At 35.3% G+C, this 21,234-nt stretch overlaps 1 protein-coding gene across 6 annotated transcripts in view; it reads right to left on the reverse strand.

Moving 5' to 3' along the window:
• Positions 1 to 209: 209 nt before the first annotated feature.
• The window catches only part of RNF138 (ring finger protein 138), a 40,247-nt gene continuing 19,222 nt past the window's right edge, over positions 210 to 21,234 (reverse strand). For 2 of the 6 annotated variants that reach the window (XM_032309194.1, XM_032309196.1), the window contains exons 4-8: positions 20,470 to 20,585; positions 7,460 to 7,516; positions 6,352 to 6,463; positions 4,536 to 4,643; positions 210 to 2,544 (exon numbers count right to left, since the gene is read on the reverse strand). In XM_032309194.1, the coding sequence (XP_032165085.1) occupies positions 2,476 to 2,544; positions 4,536 to 4,643; positions 6,352 to 6,463; positions 7,460 to 7,516; positions 20,470 to 20,585 (462 nt within the window). In that variant the 3' untranslated portion in view covers positions 210 to 2,475. The other 4 variants (XM_032309200.1, XM_032309197.1, XM_032309199.1 and 1 more) reach the window with 4 other exon arrangements.

The following is a 21,234-nucleotide window of genomic DNA, read 5'->3' on the forward strand; positions in this document are numbered from 1 at the left end:
CCTTATAAATTGATTAACATTTGAAATGAAGATAGAATAGGTTTATAAAGTTAAATGCAACATATAGCATCAGCATGTGGTAGCTTTCTCCTATCCACTTTTTCAAGAGCAAAATAATGAGTTATCTCCTACATGTCTTCCAGGGTGAGTTATGAGAATTAAATGCTATCGTGTTTGCCTCTAGACAAAATTTTAATTAGACACACAAGTAGGAGAAAACCACTTTTAATTGAAAAATAAAGCAATACATCTCAAATAAGACTCTGTTTAACAACATAAACTGTAACTTGCTGAGGGAAATCGCCTTCCTAGAAGTGGTATTGTGAAATTTGGGTATCAGCAATCAATAGTTTCCCTCCTTTATTTTGACTCAGCTATAGGCATATTAAAAATAAGGACTTCCTCATTAATTTAAACTGTAAATCTGTAAAGCTTGTCCCTATTCCTAACCCACTGACAAAAGGTGAGATTAAACAAACATTTCCATACTGAGGAGTTCCCAGGTAATAGCAAATAGGCAATATTTTCCTTAAGAAAAGTTTATAGGAAAGACACACAAGACTATTATTGATATTTAACTAATCCACAAACTTCCAAACACAATTTCATCAAGATGATCTCTACTACAATTTTCCTTTAAAGAAGTTCTCAAATCTCAGAATGGTTTAAAACTTGATATACTGGAAGTATTAACTTTGAAAGAAAGTAGTAAAGTTATTGCTTTAAACTGGAAAAACCTATGGTCAAAAATCTTTTTAAAAAGAGTTCATTAAACAGCTATTCTTACAATTACACTCATGTAACTGCAGAGAAAATGTTCAAGCACATAGTAAACATCACTCTTTCGAATGACAGAACAAAGGCATATGCTTATCAAGATGTATGGCTTTTTTGGTGATTGTTATTACTACCATAGTCATTGTTTGACTGAAAAAGGTTCTTACAAAACTCCACTTTCAAAATTAACATTTTTATTAAATCAAGTTAAAAAAAATGTTCACTGTAGAAAAGTCAACAAGGGTTTTAACAAAACCAAAATATACCCTTTTCATACAATATATGTATATATTAGCAGCAAACTACTTCTGAGATTTTCTTTTATGTTCTTTTAGTTATTTTAAAGAAAGCATAAACAATGCATATTAGTATGGAATGTCAGCTAATACACACTTCCTCTTTCATTCTGTGATTTAGGCCTTCTAGTACAAATTATTTTATGATTCTTATTAATAAATACTAAGAACAAACCCAGTGTTGACTAAGAAGTAGTGAAACAGAGTGGCTGGTGGCATCCATCTCATTACTTCATAGTCATGCATTATCTTTGAGAGTAACAAATGAGCACCATATAAACAAGGTAATTATGTGTGTAAATTCAACTTTAAGGTGTAACAGTAGCCAACTAAACCACTTAGCATTTGGCCATTGCTTTTTAAAAATTTGGTGATATAAAAAATTTTAATCAAATCAGATATTCAATCCCATATTGCTTGTCCATTTTTAAAATCTTAATAGAAATTCTGTATATAACCTGACAAATTGCATGCATATGTTGTGTGTGTAAATACACATAAAAAAGTATATGCATATATACATACACATCTTTAGCTTTGAATGAGTTTCTAAACTGAAATGAAACCAAACCTCTCATTTAAACATACCTGTAGAATATGATATCACCAACTGGAGTTTCTAATCAAAGTTTCATCTTAGCAAAAGAGAAATACTGGCTAGAAAATTCTGAGGACAAAGAGCCATAATTTGGCTTAATATACTTTAGGCTTACAAATTAGTCGGCCAAACAAGATTTGAAATCACCAACCTCCCACCTAAGAAATAAATTTTTCTCTTAGTACTTCCTTCTAAGGCAAAAAGAAAATACCTTTACGATGAACTTTCACTTTTTAAAGAGTTATAATTATTAAAGAAATCTCACTAGTCTTCAAAAATACTAAACATTATATAAATACAATTTTCTTATAGTTGGATTCTTCAGCTAGAATCTGTATTAAAAAAGTTTCCTTTGGATTGTTTCATTTAGCACTTCAAGTCTCCATTCTGCAACTCTGGTAACTGGCTCAGATTTAGTAGGTTTCTATCAATCACATCTTTCAGAGTGTGCTACTGTGTGTTACCTGTATACAAGAACGTCCATGGGAGGAACTGCACCAAATTCCAAAAGCAATGTAAGGAAAAATTTAAGACTGTATAATATAAAAAAAGAGAAGTATAACATGGAATCCCTTTTGTCCATTTCAATATTTTTAAAGATAATGTCCTAACTTTCATTTTTAACTTATCAAAAAGATGAAGTTTTCAGATGGCCCACCTTTATTTTTTAATTAAAAACCTAAATCAATAGACTGAATTACTTTTATTAATATACACGTCAAGTTACTGAAACGGTGACTTCATGTAGTTTTCCCCTTGAAGATGGCACTTGCAGGTACAAAGATGCAGAGATGTCTATAGCCTTCAGATGTTTACTTGAAAAGATTCTTCAACAGCAGTTTGATACTGGGTTTCCTCATCTAGCTGAAGATTCTAAAAACAATGACATTAACGTATCAATAGGAAAGATATACTCCACTACTCAATACTTTGCCCAATATATTAACACACTTAAAATGGTTTATGTTACAATATATACTATCCTTTAAAACATAAGATTTAAATGTCTGAACTTTAGTAATTAAGTTCAGTTGTAATTATTTAAATATAATTGATAAACAACAAATTAGGATCAGCAGAAAATGAAATTTGAAAGGTATAGTGCTTTAAGATGAGGTAGTTAATTAAAAGTACAGTTAAAGGTAACCCACAATTTTAAGTGATAATAAATGTGTCATCTCTAGAAAACAATGTCAAACTATCTAAAAAATTTAATTTTAAATAAGCATTTATTGAATTAAGAGAACTAAATAGCAACTTCTTAATCCTAACATGAAGCTAAAAACTATAGCTTCCTCAATCTTAGTTACACCAGCCTCCTTCACTTAATTCTACTTGCTGCTATCAGTTATGTTTTATGGGTTTGCTTTAAAATGGGCTTCCACTTGACAATCTCGAATAATTAAAATTACATACTCTTCTTTCGCAAAATAAAACTGGACAACTGATCAAAATAGATCACAATATCACAATAGATCAAAAGCGGTTTATAAAATATATTTTCATTTTTACAAATCATATTGTCCACAGTAAACTTTCTTAAAATGAGAATTTAAGAATCTGTATTTCATAAAAATGCTAAAATCATAAAAGTACACATGAATTTTACACATTTGAGGTGTTACTTTAAAACAATATAACTAAAAATGAAAATTCCACAAAATAAAAAAAAATTTATCGATAATGATATAATTTCAACACTGGAGAACAGAGAAAAAAATAAATTCTGTTCATGTCATTGTCAGAACTGCACATGCCTGTGCTTACCTAAACTGGAAAATAAGTATCAGCCATTCTTTATCAGGATTAATATTGAATTAGATATGGTTTTAATTCATTGCAGTTGAATAAAATGTAATTTCACAATAAAACAAAAAGTCATCTAATTTCTTTGAAAAATTATAATGACACATTTGGGAGGTAGAAAGTAACCCCATTTTTGCTTTAGGGATCTTTTTTATATAACTTCTCTCATGCCTGTTAAAGCTATCGTCTAAGACCAGAATCTACTCAATCTGGCTTTATTTAATAATTATGCTCCCTCATTTTTAACAAGGATGTGGGCACCTGGCTGGCTCAGTTGGTTGGGAGTCTGCATTTGACTCTGGTAATGATCCCATGGTCCCAGAGTCCTGGGATCAAGCCCCCTTTAAGGCTCCCTGTTCAGCAGGGAGCCTGCACCTCCCTCTCCTCCTGTCCCTCCCCGACCTTGTGATCTCTCTCGCTCTCTCAGTCACCCAATCTCTCAAATAAAATCTTTAAAAAAAATAATGTGTCTCATATGTAGATATGAAAAATCTATTATAATAAGCAACTTATACTACATGAGAACAACATTCTCCTCCCATCTGTTGCACCAGTTTCACTTCTCTAAACAGGTATAATTATCCCTTAAATCTAGACAGTTTTCACATAAATAGTCATTTTGTTCAATCTGGGGGTTTACTCATCTTACCTTAATTATCTCTCTAGTACAAGGAGGTAAACAGTAAATTTAACTTGTACCACTTCCACAAATATAGAACCAAAGTTCACCTATATTATATAAACAACCCTGGGGTGCCTGGGTGGCTCAGTCATTAGGCATCGCCTTTGGCTCAAGTCATGATCCCAGCATCTTGGGATCGAGCCCCATATGGGGTTCCCTGCTCAACAGGGAGCCTGCTTCTCCCCCTCTAGCTCTCCCATGCTTATGTTCCCTCTCTCAATATCACTCTCTGTAATAAAATCTTTTAAAATAATAATAAATAAATAAATAAATAATAAAAACAATAGCTTGTTAAAAACTCAAGTCTAGACTGAAAAAGTTAATTTAACTTGAATATTTACAGGGCATTTTCTTAAGCTTAAAGAATTTCACTTACCACAAATTCTCCATAATCAAACTGATGTCTTTGATTTAGATGACTAACGAAATTTCTAGTAATCTGGCTAGGATCTCCCCAAGGAAGAGACACACAAATAGGACATGTCTATGAGAAACAGAATGTTTTAAATATAATGAAAATATCCAAGCATACTAATTACTGGAAGTATTAAAACAACACAAGCTTATGTTACTGAAAATGTCTATATAAAAATCATTTCTGGGGTGCCTAGGTGGCTCAGTGGGTTAAGCTTCTGCCTTCAGATCAGGTCATGATCTCAGAGTCCTGGGATCGAGCCCCGCATCAGGCTCTCTGCTCAGTGGGGAGCCTGCTTCCCCCTCTCTCTCTGCTTACCTCTGCCTACCTGCGATCTCTGTCGAATAAATAAAATCTTTAAAAAAAAAATCACTTCTAAGGTCCAAATTTCAAGAAATCATCATTTCCTGACCAAAGTACCTCAGATAAAGTATAGTAATCTAACACAATAAAAAAGAGAGATACATTCTATTATTTATATCTCTGACCACAAAGATTTGTTTGAACAGAAACATCACAGTCAGCCTTTAATAATGCCACAGTTGCTATCATTAGCCAGCATGTAATCTCATTTGAACCACAAATAACTATAATCACTATTAGCTTAATTTTATTTATAAGTAAAATGAAAGTGAAGTAAACTTCAAATCATATCCTTAAGGTTTTAAATGAAGGACATGCTAAAAAGTGAATGGATGATACACTCGAATCAAGTAAGAAGAAACTTTTAACTGGACTCTAACCAAAGTTTGTGCTGTTTTGAAAATAATGCAGAACAAAAATTGGCCAATGCAATATAAAACAAATCAAGTATCTTAAATGTGAGATTTTTTTTCCTGAAGAGATCTTTGGCAATTGTATTTGTTTATTAACTGACTGTCCCCTAATGAATGAAGTAGGTGATGTGTCTCCCTTTGTGCTATGTAAGAGTTTAAGTGTAGTCTCAGTAGTTACTGAGGCATATCTTTCACAACTTTTCTAGCACTACCAACTAAATCTGCTTAGAAATACCTATAATCCTTATTTTATTTATTAAATGTTCTTTCTACTCTTATTTCTGAAGAAAATATATATCAAAATGTACAGCTGAAAAGGAAGTATCTCTTCCAGCTCAGTTTCTCCTGTACCATCCACAGCTGAAATCACTTACCTGTGTAACTCATGTTCCAAAAGAGGACTTGTAGGACCATTAACACAATGCTGGAATCCTGCAGTCCACTGTCTCCCTCATTCATCAAAAAGGTCTCCCCCTTTCTTACACAGCCTCAAAATGGCATCAAAAAGATATGTATGCATCAAAAAGAAAGTATGATTCTTTTCCTTCCGTGCTTTATGCATTCATATACTAGATTCTGCAAGGATACAATTAAAAACACCTACTGACTTCATTCTTATTTATAAATGCTTTCACCTACAACAGGTCCACCAGGCCAGATCCAGCTGCCTGAATCCTACAGATTAAGAGATTGAGAGGTCCCAGTAGAGGTTGGTTCTGCCATTCCTCAAATGAAAATCCCCAGTTCACCTTTCATGATTTCACTCTCCTCCAGCCTATTCTCTTACGTCACCCTTATAATAACCATCTCCCTTTCTATAAGTGAGTTAGTGGAATTTTAAATATCTTATTTTGCTTCTGGTCATCAATTTTTTGTTGACAAAAGTCTACCTTATTGATAATGCCCATTCCAAGTTTAAATCAACTACTTTCCCTTATACACATAAAGTAAAATGGAAGAGCATATTTAAACAGAAGACTGTCTTTAACATAGGTACTTACCACAGGAACTATCTGAAATAGGTGATTACTGTTACAATGATCCAGTAAACGCTGTCTGGTAAAATTTGATTCTTGACACAAGGGACACTTAAAAGTAGGATGCCCAGAAGAACTATAAAATAATTTTAAATGAAATGTACTTAAGGTGAAATCGTAACAAAAATGATGCTTTTCTATTCTTTGACCAATTATTTTAAGTTTCGTTTTTTAAAAGTATACTTATTATTCAAAGATTTCCTCATTTTGCAAAAACTATTTTCAGTAAATGATCTACAACAGATGTTCCCAAACAATCTCAGTTTACAGTACCCTTAAAATGTTTCAGGACATTTTTTCGTGGCGCCTTTAGCTTAAACGAAAACAAACCTAGCTGCCCGATATGTTAAGCAGTTACGTCCAAACAACTTAAATTTAGTCATTTGTGTAAGGCCAACAGATGTCTCTGTAACTCTCCTGAAAGTTGTAAACACCCTGTGGTGTCCCATATCTAGGACGTCAAAACTTTTTATTAAAAAGATTCCCATCAAGGTCAGATCCTTAGTCTATCCCAATCTTTAGGAATCTAACATCCAAAATTCATAGGAAAAGTGAAAAACAATAGTGTCAATCATCAGAACAATGAACATTTCAAAACATTTTGAGGATCATGCATCACTGAAGTTTAATACCTCAGAATTTCAGCAAGGGACAGTTTAATACTGACATCTCTACCTAAATTATGCATGGAAGAAACCGGACCACAGTAAAAGAGGAGATCTACACTATTCTAATTTAACGTGATCTGTAAAAGCATCTGTAGCATTTATTTAATTGCTAGTCTAGCATTATGCCTGATGATTTCATTTTATAAAAAAATTTTAGGGGTGCCTGGGTGGCTCAGTGGGTTAAAGCCTCTGCCTTTGGCTCATCTCAGGGTCCTGGGATTGAGCCCCACATTGGTCTCTCTGCTCAGCAGGAATCCTGCTTCCTCCTCTCACTCTGCCTGCCTCTCTGCCTACTTGTGATCTCTGTCTGTCAAGTAAATTAATTAATTAATTAATTAATTAAAAAATCTATTATAAAGTGACAGATATTATATACTAAAGTAGTAAAATTTTCAAAAGCTTACCTTGTATTCTCTTGATAAGTTTCTGTGTTATCAGATGTAGATGTTTCACTCCTATTACTTAAGAAGAATAGAGGGGGGGAAACGTTAATACCTCAAAAAAAAAAGCACATTACAGATTCACTAACTTGAATTGCTAATGAAATGACTAGTTTGAATTTTTTTAAAAGCCTGAACTTCAGGATGCCTGGGTGGCTCAGCCAGTTAAGCATCTAATTCTTGATTTTGGCTCAGGTCATGATCTCAGCATTATGAGACTGCGCCCCATATAGGTTCTGTGCTGAGCACGGACACTGCTAGAGATTCTCTCTCTCCCCCTCTTCACTCCCCCAACTCGCACATGCACACCCTCTTTTAAAAAAAAATAAAAGAAAAAAAAAAAAAGCCTGAACTTCAAATAGTTCTGAACTATGAAATAATTATAGCATTACTTTTTAAATAAATTCTGGTAAGAAAACTGCTTATTAAATCTTTACTTACATCCTTTTCAAATTAGCTTATGCAGTTACAAATATATAGAGAATATAGAATTTTGCAGAATTATCTTAAATTCCTAGCATGATAGTATTTCCCCAGGTTCTTCAGACTTTCAAAGAGACTCTTCCACCTAGACTACCTAGTTTTTTAAAGCTGAGGTAGAAGCAAGAATCTGTGAACTTTCTGACTTGTAACTAGAATGTGGTTTAAAGATGCAGCCTCCAAAGCAGAGTAGTTTTAAGAGAAGATTTAAATGTTCATTATGTTCTTATTTTCCAAAAAAGGAACTAGACTTTCCAACATTTAATATACAGAACAATTTGACATCTTCAGAGGGACCCTGTCCTGGAGCCAAATGTCATATGCAGTATTAGAGAAATCCAGAGGGATGAGTTGCTATGTTCCAAATGGGGACTGTCACTTATGCATTACAGAATATTATCAGAGTGGTCAATTTTATAGAAACAAATCCTTTTAATAGCAGAAACATTAACAGAAATGAGACAGGTAGTGGGCAAAGAACTGTACCATGCAGAAGTCTGCTTTTATATCTCAATACCAGAATTAAAAGAGTTGTTAAACCTAGAAAAATGCTTATTCATTTTTTATAAAAAACAAAACCGTTACTATACCAGCTGCCTAACAAATGTTCTTTTCTTTTTGAATTTTCCTTTTTTGATTTTTCATAATAGAGCTAATACAACAAGGTTTATTTGGTGTAGACACCCTCCCAAAGACTGTCCCTTCTATGAAAATAACCATGTTCTCTCTCCACACACATCTATCCAATGCTGAGCCAGCAAGCGAGCTTCCCAGTTTTCACACCCAAAGAGCAAACTAGTAAACCATTCTTTTCTGTACCTTTCCGGCAGATACTAATCTGTCTCTTCAGGTAAAGGTGGCATTTTAACAATGTGAAGACTAAACACCTTTTTAAAATAAACTCAAATTATGGAAACTGCATTTATTAAAGAGTTATTCTGAATTTGTCAATGAAAACAGTATGTGCCACCTATTTTTTAAAAATCTCATATCTGTATCTTTAAACTTGGTAACAGATTTTTCTAATTGTTTTTTTAAATCTTTTTAAAATCTTTCAAATAGGGGTGCCTGACTCGCTCAGTCGGTACATCATATGACTCTTAATCTCAGGGATCTGAGTTCAAGTCCCAAACTGGGCACTGAGCTTACTTAAAAAACTAAAAAATAAAAAACAAATAAAATCTTCCAAATAAATATAATCACTGGGTTTTGAATGTGTCCTTTAAAAACACTGTAACGACTTCTAGTTGGTTTATAAGAACAACTGTAACATCATTAGGGAAGATGAAAATTTCAACAAAGCTCTTTTGACATTTAATGAATGGAACTGAAAATTTTAGTAAGCTCAACCTGTGACATACTTCTTCTATTTGGATCTATAAGCTTTTGTATGGTAAATATCTTTTTCAGCCATGACAGTCAGCAAAATCAGTATCGCTGTAAAAAGAACTTAGTTTCAAATCTTTGATTATGTCATAGTGTTAAACTAAGATTTAAAAAATTTTAGGGGGCACCTGGGTGGCTTAGTCAGTTAAGCATCCAACTCTTGATTTTGGCTCAGGTCATGACTTTGGGGTAGTGAGACTGACCCCCTGCTTGAGATTCTCTCCTTTCCTCTCTTGCGTCTACCCCGCAACTCATGCACATGTGTGTGTGCTCTAAGTAAATCTTTTAAAAAAATTTCTAGAAAGTATAGTCAACAATACTAGTTTTAGTAAAAGTATTAATAAAACATTAATAAAAATATCTCATACCATTAAGCAAAATTTATTTTTAAAGTAACAATTTCATCTTTAGCTCACTTAAATTTTGCATGCTTTAAATGTACATAAAGTATTCGTACTGTAAAATACATGCATGTTTTTAATTATTTTATTTTTACTTTAAGATTTGTGTATTCATTTTAGAGTGAAAGAGAGAGGGTGAGTGAGAGTACAGGGAGAGGCAAAGGGAAAGAAGCAGTTTCCTGTTGAGCTAGGAACCTGATGCAGAGCTAGATCTCACAACCTGGAGACCATGACCTGAGCCAAAACCAAGAGTCAGACACTTAACCAGCTGAGCCACCCAGGTGCCCCAGATGCATAGTTTTAAAATAAACATACATGTACTAGGAATGCATTCTTTATTTTTTTCACTGATGGGGTATACAACCACAAAAGTGATTTAAAACATTTTAATATCAAATTTAATGCCCTTTTCAAATGCTTTCTCCCTTGCCTCTCCCATTACAGTTCTCTATTTTCCATTATAACTGTCATTATCATCACTCTAGCCCTTCCTAATCATCCTGTACCATGTCTGGGCTACTACTGGTAGCCTGTTCATTTACTCCAGAAATGCATGAATGGGTTCAACAACAGAAAATCTATTACTGGTACCATATTATCAATTAAAATTTTTAAAAGATCATTTCATTTGATGCAGAATAACCATTCAATAAGATGCAACCTCCATAATGAAAACAAAAACAAAAACAAAAAATCCTGATCGTTCACAATACTTCTAAAAATACAAATGCCTACACCTTAAGTACCAAAATATCTGGGAATTGTGTCAAATGTATATAAGTTTTAATTCCATAAAAGATTCCATTTTTTAAAAAAATTTTATTTGGGCGCCTGGGTGGCTCAGTGGGTTAAGCCGCTGCCTTCGGCTCAGGTCATGATCTCAGGGTCCTGGGATCAAGTCCCGCATCGGGCTCTCTGCTCAGCAGGGGGCCTGCTTCCCTTCCACTCTCTCTGTGATCTATTCCCTTCCTCTCTCCTACTGTGATCTCTCTCTGTCAATAAATAAATAAAATCTAAAAAATAAATAAATAAAAAATAAAAGATTTTTATTTATTTGACAGACAGAGATCACAAGTAGGCAGAGAGGCAGGCAGAGAGAGAGAGGAGGAAGCAGGCTCCCTGCTGAGCAGAGAGCCCGATGTGGGGTTCAATCCCAGGACCCTGAGATCATGACCTGAGCGGAAGGCAGAGGCTTCAACCCACTGAACCACCCAGGCGCCCCAAAAGATCCCATTTTGAACAGAACCATTTAATGGGGAAATCTTAAATTCAGAGTGATATCATTATGACACAGATAAAAAATACCTATGTTAAAAAACTACAGTAAACATAATACTTAATAATAAAATTTTAGATGCATTCCCACTTAAAATCAAGAACAAGAGAAAGGTGTCTCCTACTTAATATTGGATAGAGATCCTAGTTAATGCAATAAATTATGACATGAAGCACTAAGACATAAAATTACATTAAAAAAAAAATTTCCACATAGTAAGTCCAAGAGAATCTACAGGTAAATTATTTGGAACTATGAGAACTAATAAGTCAACAGTTGCTAATACAATCTTAACGTAAAAATCTGGACTATTCCTACGCACTAGTAATAATCACTTAGATTACAAAACAGGAAAAAACATCCATATGTATACAACAGAAGTTTTACTAGGAAAAGATACAACAAAACATATTTACACATGCTCTAAATGGAATTTTTCAGCACATTTTTTTAAAAAATGCTCTTTTAAAAAAAGAGATGGGGCACCTGGGTGGCTCAGTTGGTTAAGGGGTCTGCCTTCAGCTCAGGTCATGATCTCAGGGTCCTCAGATGGAGCTCCAGGGTGGGCTCCCTGCTTCTCCCTCTCCCTCCGTGCCACCTCCGCCCTCCACATTCCTGCCCTGTCTTTCTCAAATGAATTAAAATAAAACTTTAAAAAAAAAAAAGGGAGAGAGGGGTGCCTGGGTGACTCAGTGGGTTAAAGCCTCTGCCTTCAGCCCAGGTCACAGTCTCAGGGTCCTGGGATCCAGCCCTGAGTCAGGCTCTCTGCTCAGCAGGGAGCCTGCTTCCCCTCCTCTCTCTCTGCCTGCCTCTCTGCCTACTTGTGATCTCTCTTTCTGTCAAATAAAAAAATAAAATCTGTAAAAAAAAAAAAAAAAAAAAAGGGGGTGGTGGTGGTGGTGCCTGGGTGGCTCAGTCACTAAGCATCTGCCTTCAGCTCAGGTCATGATCCCATTGTCTGTGGATCGAGCCCCACATGGGGCTGCCTGCTCAGTGGGGAGCTTGCCTCTCCTTCTAGAGCTCCCCCACGCTTGTGTTCTTTCTCTTGCTATCTCTGTCAAATAAATAAACAAAAATCTTTTCTAAAAAATCACATTAAAAAAACTGGGGAAGACAAGCTGTTTCCCTGTTTAATGTAAACAGGGAAAGTCAGGATCATATGATGTCAGTTCCCTACAAATCTATGATTTCAATGAATTCAACCTCTATAATGCTTCTGATCAAAATCTCTACAGAGATTTTCAGGAGACTCAAAAGTCTGATTCTAAAATTTATGTGGAATATCAAGGGGACAAGAATAGTAGAAACAATTTTATAAGTAAACCAAGGAAGGAAATTTTCCTTACCTGACATTAAAACTTATTGTTGAAGCAATAATAATTAAGATAGCCTGATATCAGAGAAATAAGCAAATGAACAGAACAGAACAGAACACAGAGAGATGTGTAGGACTGAAATGGCACTGTAAATCTGTGAGGAAAAAATTGACCCACTGAATGGTACTGGACAAATGGCTAACCACATGGGGAAATTTTTTCTACCTCACATTATACATTCAAAATAAATGTGAAAAGCAGAGCTTTAAAATGTTCAAAGAAGAAAATATCTTATAACCTTGACATAGGAAAAAATTTCTCAACATGATACAAAATGCAAAAATCATTTAAAAAATTATATATATATATACATACAAATAAAAATAACACATTTTTGTTTGTCAAAAGATACTATAACAAGAGTAGCCAAAAACTGAGCAAAGACATTTGCAATCAGGAAATAAAAGCAAAAATAGACAAGTAGGACTACCTAACTTAAAAAGCTTCATCACAGCAAAGGAAACAACCGAAAGAGTGAAAAGATGACCTATGGAATGAGAGAATATATTTATAAACCACGTATCTGATAAAGGGTTAATCTTCAAAATATATAAGGAACTCCTACAACTTAACAGCAAAGAAACTACCAACCCTATTACAAAATAGGGGCTAAAAACTTGAATAATTCTCCAAAGATGAGATAGAAATGGCCAACAGGTATATAGAAAGATGCTCAAGGTCACTAATCAACAGGGAAATGCAAATCAAAATCACAACGAGCTGTCATCTCATACCTGTTATGACAGCTATTATCAAAAAAGCATATAAGACGAGTATTAGTGAGGGTGTGGGAAAAAACTGGAACCTATGTACACTGTAGGTGGGAACAAAAATGTTACCACCACTTTGGAAAACAGTAGGAAGGTTCCCCCTCAAAAAACAAACAAAACTACCATGATTCAGGATTCTTACTTGTGGGTATTTACCCAAAACAACTGAAATCAAGATCATGAAGAAATATTAGAGGGACGCCTGGGTGGCTCAGTTGGTTAAGCAGCTGCCTTCGGCTCGGGTCATGATGCCAGCGTCCTGGGATTGAGTCCCACATCGGGCTCCTTGCTCAGCAGGGAGCCTTCTTCTCCCTCTGCCTCTGCCTGCCATTCTGTCTGCCTGTGCTCGCTCTCTCCCCCTCTCTCTCTCTGATAAATAAATAAAATCTTTAAAAAAAAAAAAAAAAGAAATATTAGCATTCCCATGTTCACTGTGGGGCTATTCATAAAAGCCAGGAGGCAGAAACAATCTTGTGAATGTATAAAGACACAAAGATACGAATAGATAAAGAAAATGTGGCATATACATACAACTGATTTTTCAACCTTAAAGGAAATCCTGTAAATGAATGAATCCTGAAAATGACAACATGAATGAACCTTGAGAATGTTCTAAGTTAAATAAGCCAGTCACAGCACAAATATTCCATGATTTCACTTATATGAACTATGCAAAATAGTCAAACTCATAGAAGCAAAGAACAGAATTGTGGTTGCCAAAGACTAAGAGACAGTGAAATCAGGAGTTACTAATCAATATGTATAAAACATTAGTTATGCAAGACAGGTTCTAGAGATTTGTTGTACAACACTGTGACAATAGATAAGAACACTATATTATACACTTAAAAATCTGTTAAGAGGATAGCTAGCTAGCTCATGTTACGCATCCTTTCCAAAATTTAAAAAAAAAAAAGGAAAGGGGCCCCTGGCTGCTCAGTTGGAAGAGTGTACAAATTTTGATCTTGGGGTTGTGAGCCCCAAGTAAATAGAGATTACTTAAATAAATAAAACATTTTTAAAAAGGAAGAAAAAGAATTAAAATTATGTATGACTATGCCATTTAATGCTAAATTAAGTTGCAATATTCCTTAAAGCAAAATTTTCAAAATGCTTAAGTATCTCATTTCTAGTCTTTTAAAAATATGAAGAAAAATCCCAAAGTCTATACTTATGTGTTTTACAAAATGGCAAAAAAAAAAAATTTTTTTTTGAGGAAAAAAAAAAATTAAAAAAAATATATATATACTTGTAATACATGGAATAAAGGATTGGCATCTAAAATATATAAAGAATGTTTATAAATAAGGAAAAGTCACTTTACCTAATACTTATACCAGATTCCTTAATAAAGAGCTATTTAGCAGGGTGTCTGGAAGGCTCAGTTGGTTAAGCGTCGGAGTCTTGATTTTGGCTCAGGTCATGATCTCAGAGTCAAAAGATTGAGGCCTGCATTGGGCTCTTCACTTGACATGGAGCCTGCTTAAGATTCTTTCTCTCTCTCCCTTTCACTCTGCCCCCCTCCATGTCCCATATACATGTCCTCTCTCAAGAAAAAACAAACAAAAACGAAACCAAAGAAAGTTATTTAGCCACTTAAAATGTTCAACATCTTGGAAAGAAATCTGTTAGGAACAACCTAAGACTGCTTGTAACTTTCAGTCTTTCAGTCTCTCTGAAGGGCTGTATTGGACTAAACTATATGCACCTACTGATATCTACTGATTAATATTTTCAAAGAGTCAAAATTAGTAAGAAAAACCTACAACCAGACCAAACAATTTCCAAGGAAGATAAAATGTGTCTGGTATCTCAATGATTATATGCATCTTTCCTCCCTATCCTCCTCTTCCTCACTTCTAGTGGCTAAAGAAAACAGCATACACTCTTCTATGTTAAAACCAGAATTTTATTAGTATCAACTAGAGAGGGCCTTAAACAACCAGGACTGCTATATAATTATGACAAACTACCCCATACTAATGCAATAATTTTATTAAACATCCTCTAACATTTATTACTTTATAGTAAATAATTATACCCTGAATGATCTGACTGAAACTAGTGGGCTAGTTTATCTTGGATTATTCAACTGGAAGTTAAACTGTTTATATATAGAAAAGGGGACTGTGTTTTACTCATTCCTGTGTATTCTAGAACATGTAGAGTGTGCCCAGTAGTTTAAAAGTACAATAAATCTATGTTGAATTAATAAAACGATCAACGGATTTATTTTGAATTTTTTTTTTTTTTAAACTGCTGAGATAGGTACATGCAGACACCACTTTAAGAATTTCCACAGCCGGGCGCCTGGGTGGCTCACTGGGTTAAGCCTCTGCCTTCAGCTCAGGTCATGATCTCAGGGTTCTGGGATCAAGGCCCGCATCGGGCCCTCTGCTCAGTGGGGAGTCTGCTTCCCCCCCATCCACCGCCTGCCTCTCTGCCTACTTGTGATCTCTGTCAAATAAATAAATAAAATCTTAAAAAAAAAAAAAAAAAAGAATTTCCACAGCCATGAAGTTCAGAGTTTAAATCATCCATTTGTACTTACAAGGGAATACTGAAAACTGTATTCTGAGAAAACACCTGCTCTACTCTCTTAGGTAGTCCTTTGACTCTGCCACAAAGAGGTCTTATTAAAGCAATGAATTTTCATAAAATGCCACCAAATCCTGCTTAGCTGTTAATTACATGATTCTGTTCTTTTTTTTTTTTAAGATTTTATTTATTTATTTGACAGAGATCACAAGTAGGCAGAGAGGCTGGCAGACAGAGAGAGAGAGGGAAGCAGGCTCCCTGCTGAGCAGAGAGCCCGATGCGGAACTCGATCTCAGGACCCTGAGATCATGACCTGAGCCGAAGGCAGCGGCTTAACCCACTGAGCCACCTAGGCGCCCCATGATTCTGTTCTTAATCAGCAATATAAAATGTATCTGTTCTCCAGTAACTTGACAAAGAGTAAGACCTTAAATTCTCCAAACTGAGCTGTTTAAAAAAGCTTAGCTGCTAGCAATGATCTTCATGGAGAACTGCATGAATTTATAGATCCTCTCCATTCTACCAATACACCTAGATTAATTAATCCAGCATATCAGAGAAAAGACCCTGGAAGAAAAGTTTTAACAACAATAAGGCATTATCATATGCTACCTTGAAGGGGGCCTTTAAATTACAGCCCTATGTACCTTGTTTTGTATTTACCACAGGAAAGATGACGTTTAACCGCACAGTTTTCTTTAAGGGTGCTATAGGCAAAATCATTTCAGTATCATTTCTTTTCTTTTTTTTTTTTTTAAAGATTTTATTTATTTGACAGACAGAGATCACAAGTAGACAGAGAGGCAGGCAGAGAAAGAGGAGGAAGCAGGCTCCCTGAGGAGCAGAGAGCCCGATGCGGGGCTCGATCCCAGAACCCTGGGATCATGACCTGAGCGGAAGGCAGAGGCTTTAATCCACTGAGCCACCCCGGCATCCCTCAGTATCATTTCTTTTAGTATCAGGAATAGCTGTGTTTTTCATTAGAAACATTTTGTTTATAATATCACAGACAATGTTAATAACATAATGGATGTTTTCTTCTTTGTAGTAGCTACTTGGAGGCTATGAAACATAGTTGATAGGATATTACAATATATTTGGCTACTAACTGAAATCTTAATATGCTGGGTTATCTTCTGTCCCTCCAGATCTTCTGTCCTCCATTTTTCACCATGCTTTGTGTACTGAGAGACTAACCTGCATCAATAGGCTCCCCTCTCTGCTTTCCAGTTGGGTGCAGCCCAGCAGGCAATTGGGAGGGTAAAACAAGAGGAGAGTTAGGGTATTTATTTCCCAGACTCCTTCCTACCAAAACTGCCTCAGCTGGCTGCATTCCTCCGAGCTGCCCTCTCTATACAGCTCACTTTCTCCAAGTTCTGTTGTCTACTTCCTCCCCTCCCCTGCTTTCAGCAGACCCAGAGTACATCGCTAACTACTTGTGATTTCCAGCTGCTCACATAGTGTACCCAAACACCTTTGAAAATAGTCCCCTTACTAAATTCTCCTCAAAATACCTAATTTGAGCGCATTATCTCCCTCCTCTAGGCGGAGAGGAGATATGAAGCCTTACTCTGGCTTCATATCTTCCTACCTCCTACATTAAAAAACAAAAACAGGGCGCCTGGATGGCTCAGTGGGTTAAGCCGCTGCCTTCGGCTCAGGTCATGATCTCAGAGTCCTGGGATCGAGTCCCGCATCGGGCTCTCTGCTCAGCGGAGAGCCTGCTTCCCTCTCTCTCTCTCTCTGGCTGCCTCTCCGTCTACTTGTGATTTCTCTCTGTCAAATTAATAAATAAAATCTTTAAAAAAAAACAAAAAAAACAAACAACCTTCTTTTCCTTCCTTCACCAATTTCCTTACTAATAATTCATACACAAACCCAATTTTTCCCATTACAATTATAATTTTTCACAGGACATAAAAATGAATAAGACCAAGAAGTCCATTCTAGATTTTAAAAAGAAAGGCAGTAAACAAATAAATATATCAAGTCTTAGAGGACCTAGTTGGAGAATAAAGAAAGGGCATACCAAAAGGAAGAAATTCTAGAGGTCAGGGAAGATTTTACAGAGTGATTAACACTTGGTCTAAATCTTCAAAGAAAAGAAAAAGTCCACTGACTGGCAAAGTGTGGGTTAGGGTGGTGGGAAAAGGGACTACTACTTGTAAAAGTATGGAGGTGAGGGAATGATGAGAGTGATAATTAAAAACTACCCTTTTGGAGCACCTGGGTAGCTCCATTGGTTGGGGGACTGCCTTCAGCTCAGGTCATGATCCTGGAGTCCCAGGATCGAATCCCGCATCGGGCTCCCAGCTCCACAGTGAGTCTGCTTCTACCTCTGACCTTCTCCCCTCTCATGCTCTCTCTCATGCTCTCTCTCTCTCTCAAATGGATAAATAAAATCGTTAAAAAATAAAAAAATTAAAACTACCATTTACCAAGCAAGGTACGATTCAATATACTTTGCCTTTATTAACCTATTTAATGGCTCCCAACCCCGTAAGGTACTAATAGTATTATTACCATCCCCCCTTTTAAAACAGAGGAGAAAACTGAGATACAGTTTCTTGCCAAGATCATATAATTAGTAGACCCAGGTAGTTTGACTCCAACAGTTCATTTTTTAAAACTGCTAACTTATACTGCTTCTTAAGGATGGCGAGGAAATGGTACAAATAATTCAATGTAGCTAAGACATATGATATAATGATGGTTAGCCAAGAAAGAGAAAGGCTAAAAAATGCAAGGCAAGTTCCAGATCAGAAAGGGCTTTAGAATAAAGAATTCTGTCTGATAAAACAGTTGTTGGATCCTCTTGAGAATCTCAACATTCTTTCCCCAGAAAAACACACATACACAAAATATTTGGCAGTTTAGGTAGTTCAGAGTCCTTACTGGCCCATGCAATTCAGAATGAGAAGCACTGCTATGGAGTCACGCTATGGATTTCCAAGGTACAAGGAGTAAGGTATAAGGACAGGGAGAAAGAGATCAGAGTTGCACTTGTGAAATACCACTTTGGCAACAGCATATAGGACAGGTTAGAGGAGGACCACCAATAAAAAGACTACCGTAATAGTTCAAGTGAGAGATGATGAAGGCTCGAGCTAGGGAAGTGACAATAGTGTTAGAAGAAAAGCACAGATGAGGAATACTGCTATCAGTAATCAAACTGGATCTGAGAGGTAAAGGAGAAGGCAACAAGACTTCTGAGGAGAAACTCTGGTCCTTTAACAAGCAGTGATTACACAAATCATACATACCAGCAACTTTGCCAAGAACTGGAAATACAATGTTAAACAAGACAAACACCACCTCACACTTAAGAATAATCTATTCAGTTAATAAAAAATTGCTGAATAATTGCAATATAGCAGAGGTACAATAATAAAGAAAGCACAGGGATGAAGGAACCTGAGGAGACTTTTTTTTTTAATTACAAAACAGGAGTGACCCATTTCATCCAATGATGCTAAGTCAAGTAAAATGAGAATCTAAAAGAATTTTGCAGACTGGGCAATCAGAAAATTCCTAAAGACTAGACCAGTTTCATATGAGTAGAGAAGCCTACAGTACATAAGCCTAAGTACTTAAGAGCAGTTAATTACTGAAAATTAGCAACACATGAAATGAAATGCTACTGAAATAAAATCTTAAGATACTCTGCTTAATCCAGTCTCCTGGGAGCCTTTCCACACTACTGCCAATACTGCCTTTTCCTTACACAAAAACTATGTGTGTACTTGCTATTATTGAGTGTTTAAAAACTAAGTTAAAAATTAAGCACTTTATGTCTAGGGATACATGCATAGATGGTAATATTACAAAGAAAAGCAATGGAATGAATAACCTAAAAAGGAGGAGAGTGGCTACCTCTGGGAATATGGGATATAATATATAGGGCTATGGACTCTGAAAAACAATCTGAGAGGTATGAAGTGGCAGGGGGGTGGGAAGTTGGGGTACCAGGTGGTGGGTATTATAGAGGGCACGGATTGCATGGAGCACTGGGTGTGGTGAAAAAATAATGAATACTGTTTTTCTGAAAATAAATAAATTAATTTAATTAAAAAAAAAAGAATATGGGCTCACAAGGAGATTCTAAGACCCTAAAGAATGTTCTATTTTTCAATCTGGGTTATAGTGGTTAACTGGATATTTGTTTTAACACTATTTTAAAAATCATACATGTACATTTTGGTCACTACTCTGTGTAAAGTACATTTCATAGAAATGTTTAATACATACACATCAGAGACAATAAGATAAAGCAAACCAAGATCTAGTTTAAAAAGGGGAGGGGACTAAAATAGAACTAAGAATTTAGTAGTACCACATCTCACTTTTACATGACATCTTATTATGAGAATTAAAATTTTTAACAACTCTATTTCTCAGATAGCAAATAAAGATTTTAGTTGAAAGGGATTTTCTTTGGTTTTCAAGTAATTTCAGTTGCAAAAGAAAACAGGCTTCAACTCTGTTTTTTATTTAAAGAAATGTAGATTTTTTTCCTTAGAATTATTTTTAAATAAAACAAGCTTAAGTACATTATAAAGATGCTCTCCCAGATGCAATCTTACATGAGTTAAACAAGCTTGAAGACAAATGTTATAAATCTGTTACCTGGAAAAATACTTTAAACACACATACATACCCGCAAACAAAAAACACTTTATCATATAGTTCTCCAAACAATTCTACTTGAACTATAAAAATTCTCTTTTTATAAATAAATATTGCTTACCTGTTCCCTACTGAATCTTGAGAGATCTGAAAGTTTGGAATGATAGAGGAAACACCATATTCATCTTGATACTTCTTACAAGATTTGTAATGATGTCTCATGCGATAGAATTTAATCTGTAAATTATTGATCAAAATGTAATGTGACTTTTAATTTCAAACAGAAGTTGTAAGATTTGAGATATTGTCAACAGAAGAAAAGCAAGATAAACATAACCAACCAAATATTCCATTTAATTTAAGTAAATGATTTAATTCTTAAGAAGCTGAAAATAAGTAATAAGTTTCTGTCCATTAGATGCAGATGTGAACTCACTGCAAAAAAATATTAACAATAATTTTGTACTTGAAACTATGCTACTAATAATAGACCAAAAACGAGTAAATTAAAAGCAGTAATGGGTTTGCCTTATTGTACTGGGCATTTCTTTATTCTTTATTGCACTGAGAGAGTTAGAAAGTGCTTTTAAAAAAAAATTAGGTTCCCAGGTTAACACCTGGAACATTTTTCAGTTTCTCACAGAGAAGCAGAGCCTGAATCTCTCAAGTGTACTTTCTGGCTTCACTTCACTGCCCTGTCAGTTAACACCTCCCTCAAAGAGATGGAAAAGCAGATCTGACTTGTGTGAATGCATGAAAAAGCAACTGGTTTTGCTCACTGACTTTATTAGCTATTTGAAAAAGTGGCAGCAATAAATCCATAAATACATGGATATACTCAAAGCCTAACCACCCCTCACCACTTCTCTCCCTCTTCAAATGAACA

This window comes from Mustela erminea, chromosome 13, assembly GCF_009829155.1.
Source record: "Mustela erminea isolate mMusErm1 chromosome 13, mMusErm1.Pri, whole genome shotgun sequence".
Lineage (NCBI taxonomy): Eukaryota > Metazoa > Chordata > Mammalia > Carnivora > Mustelidae > Mustela > Mustela erminea.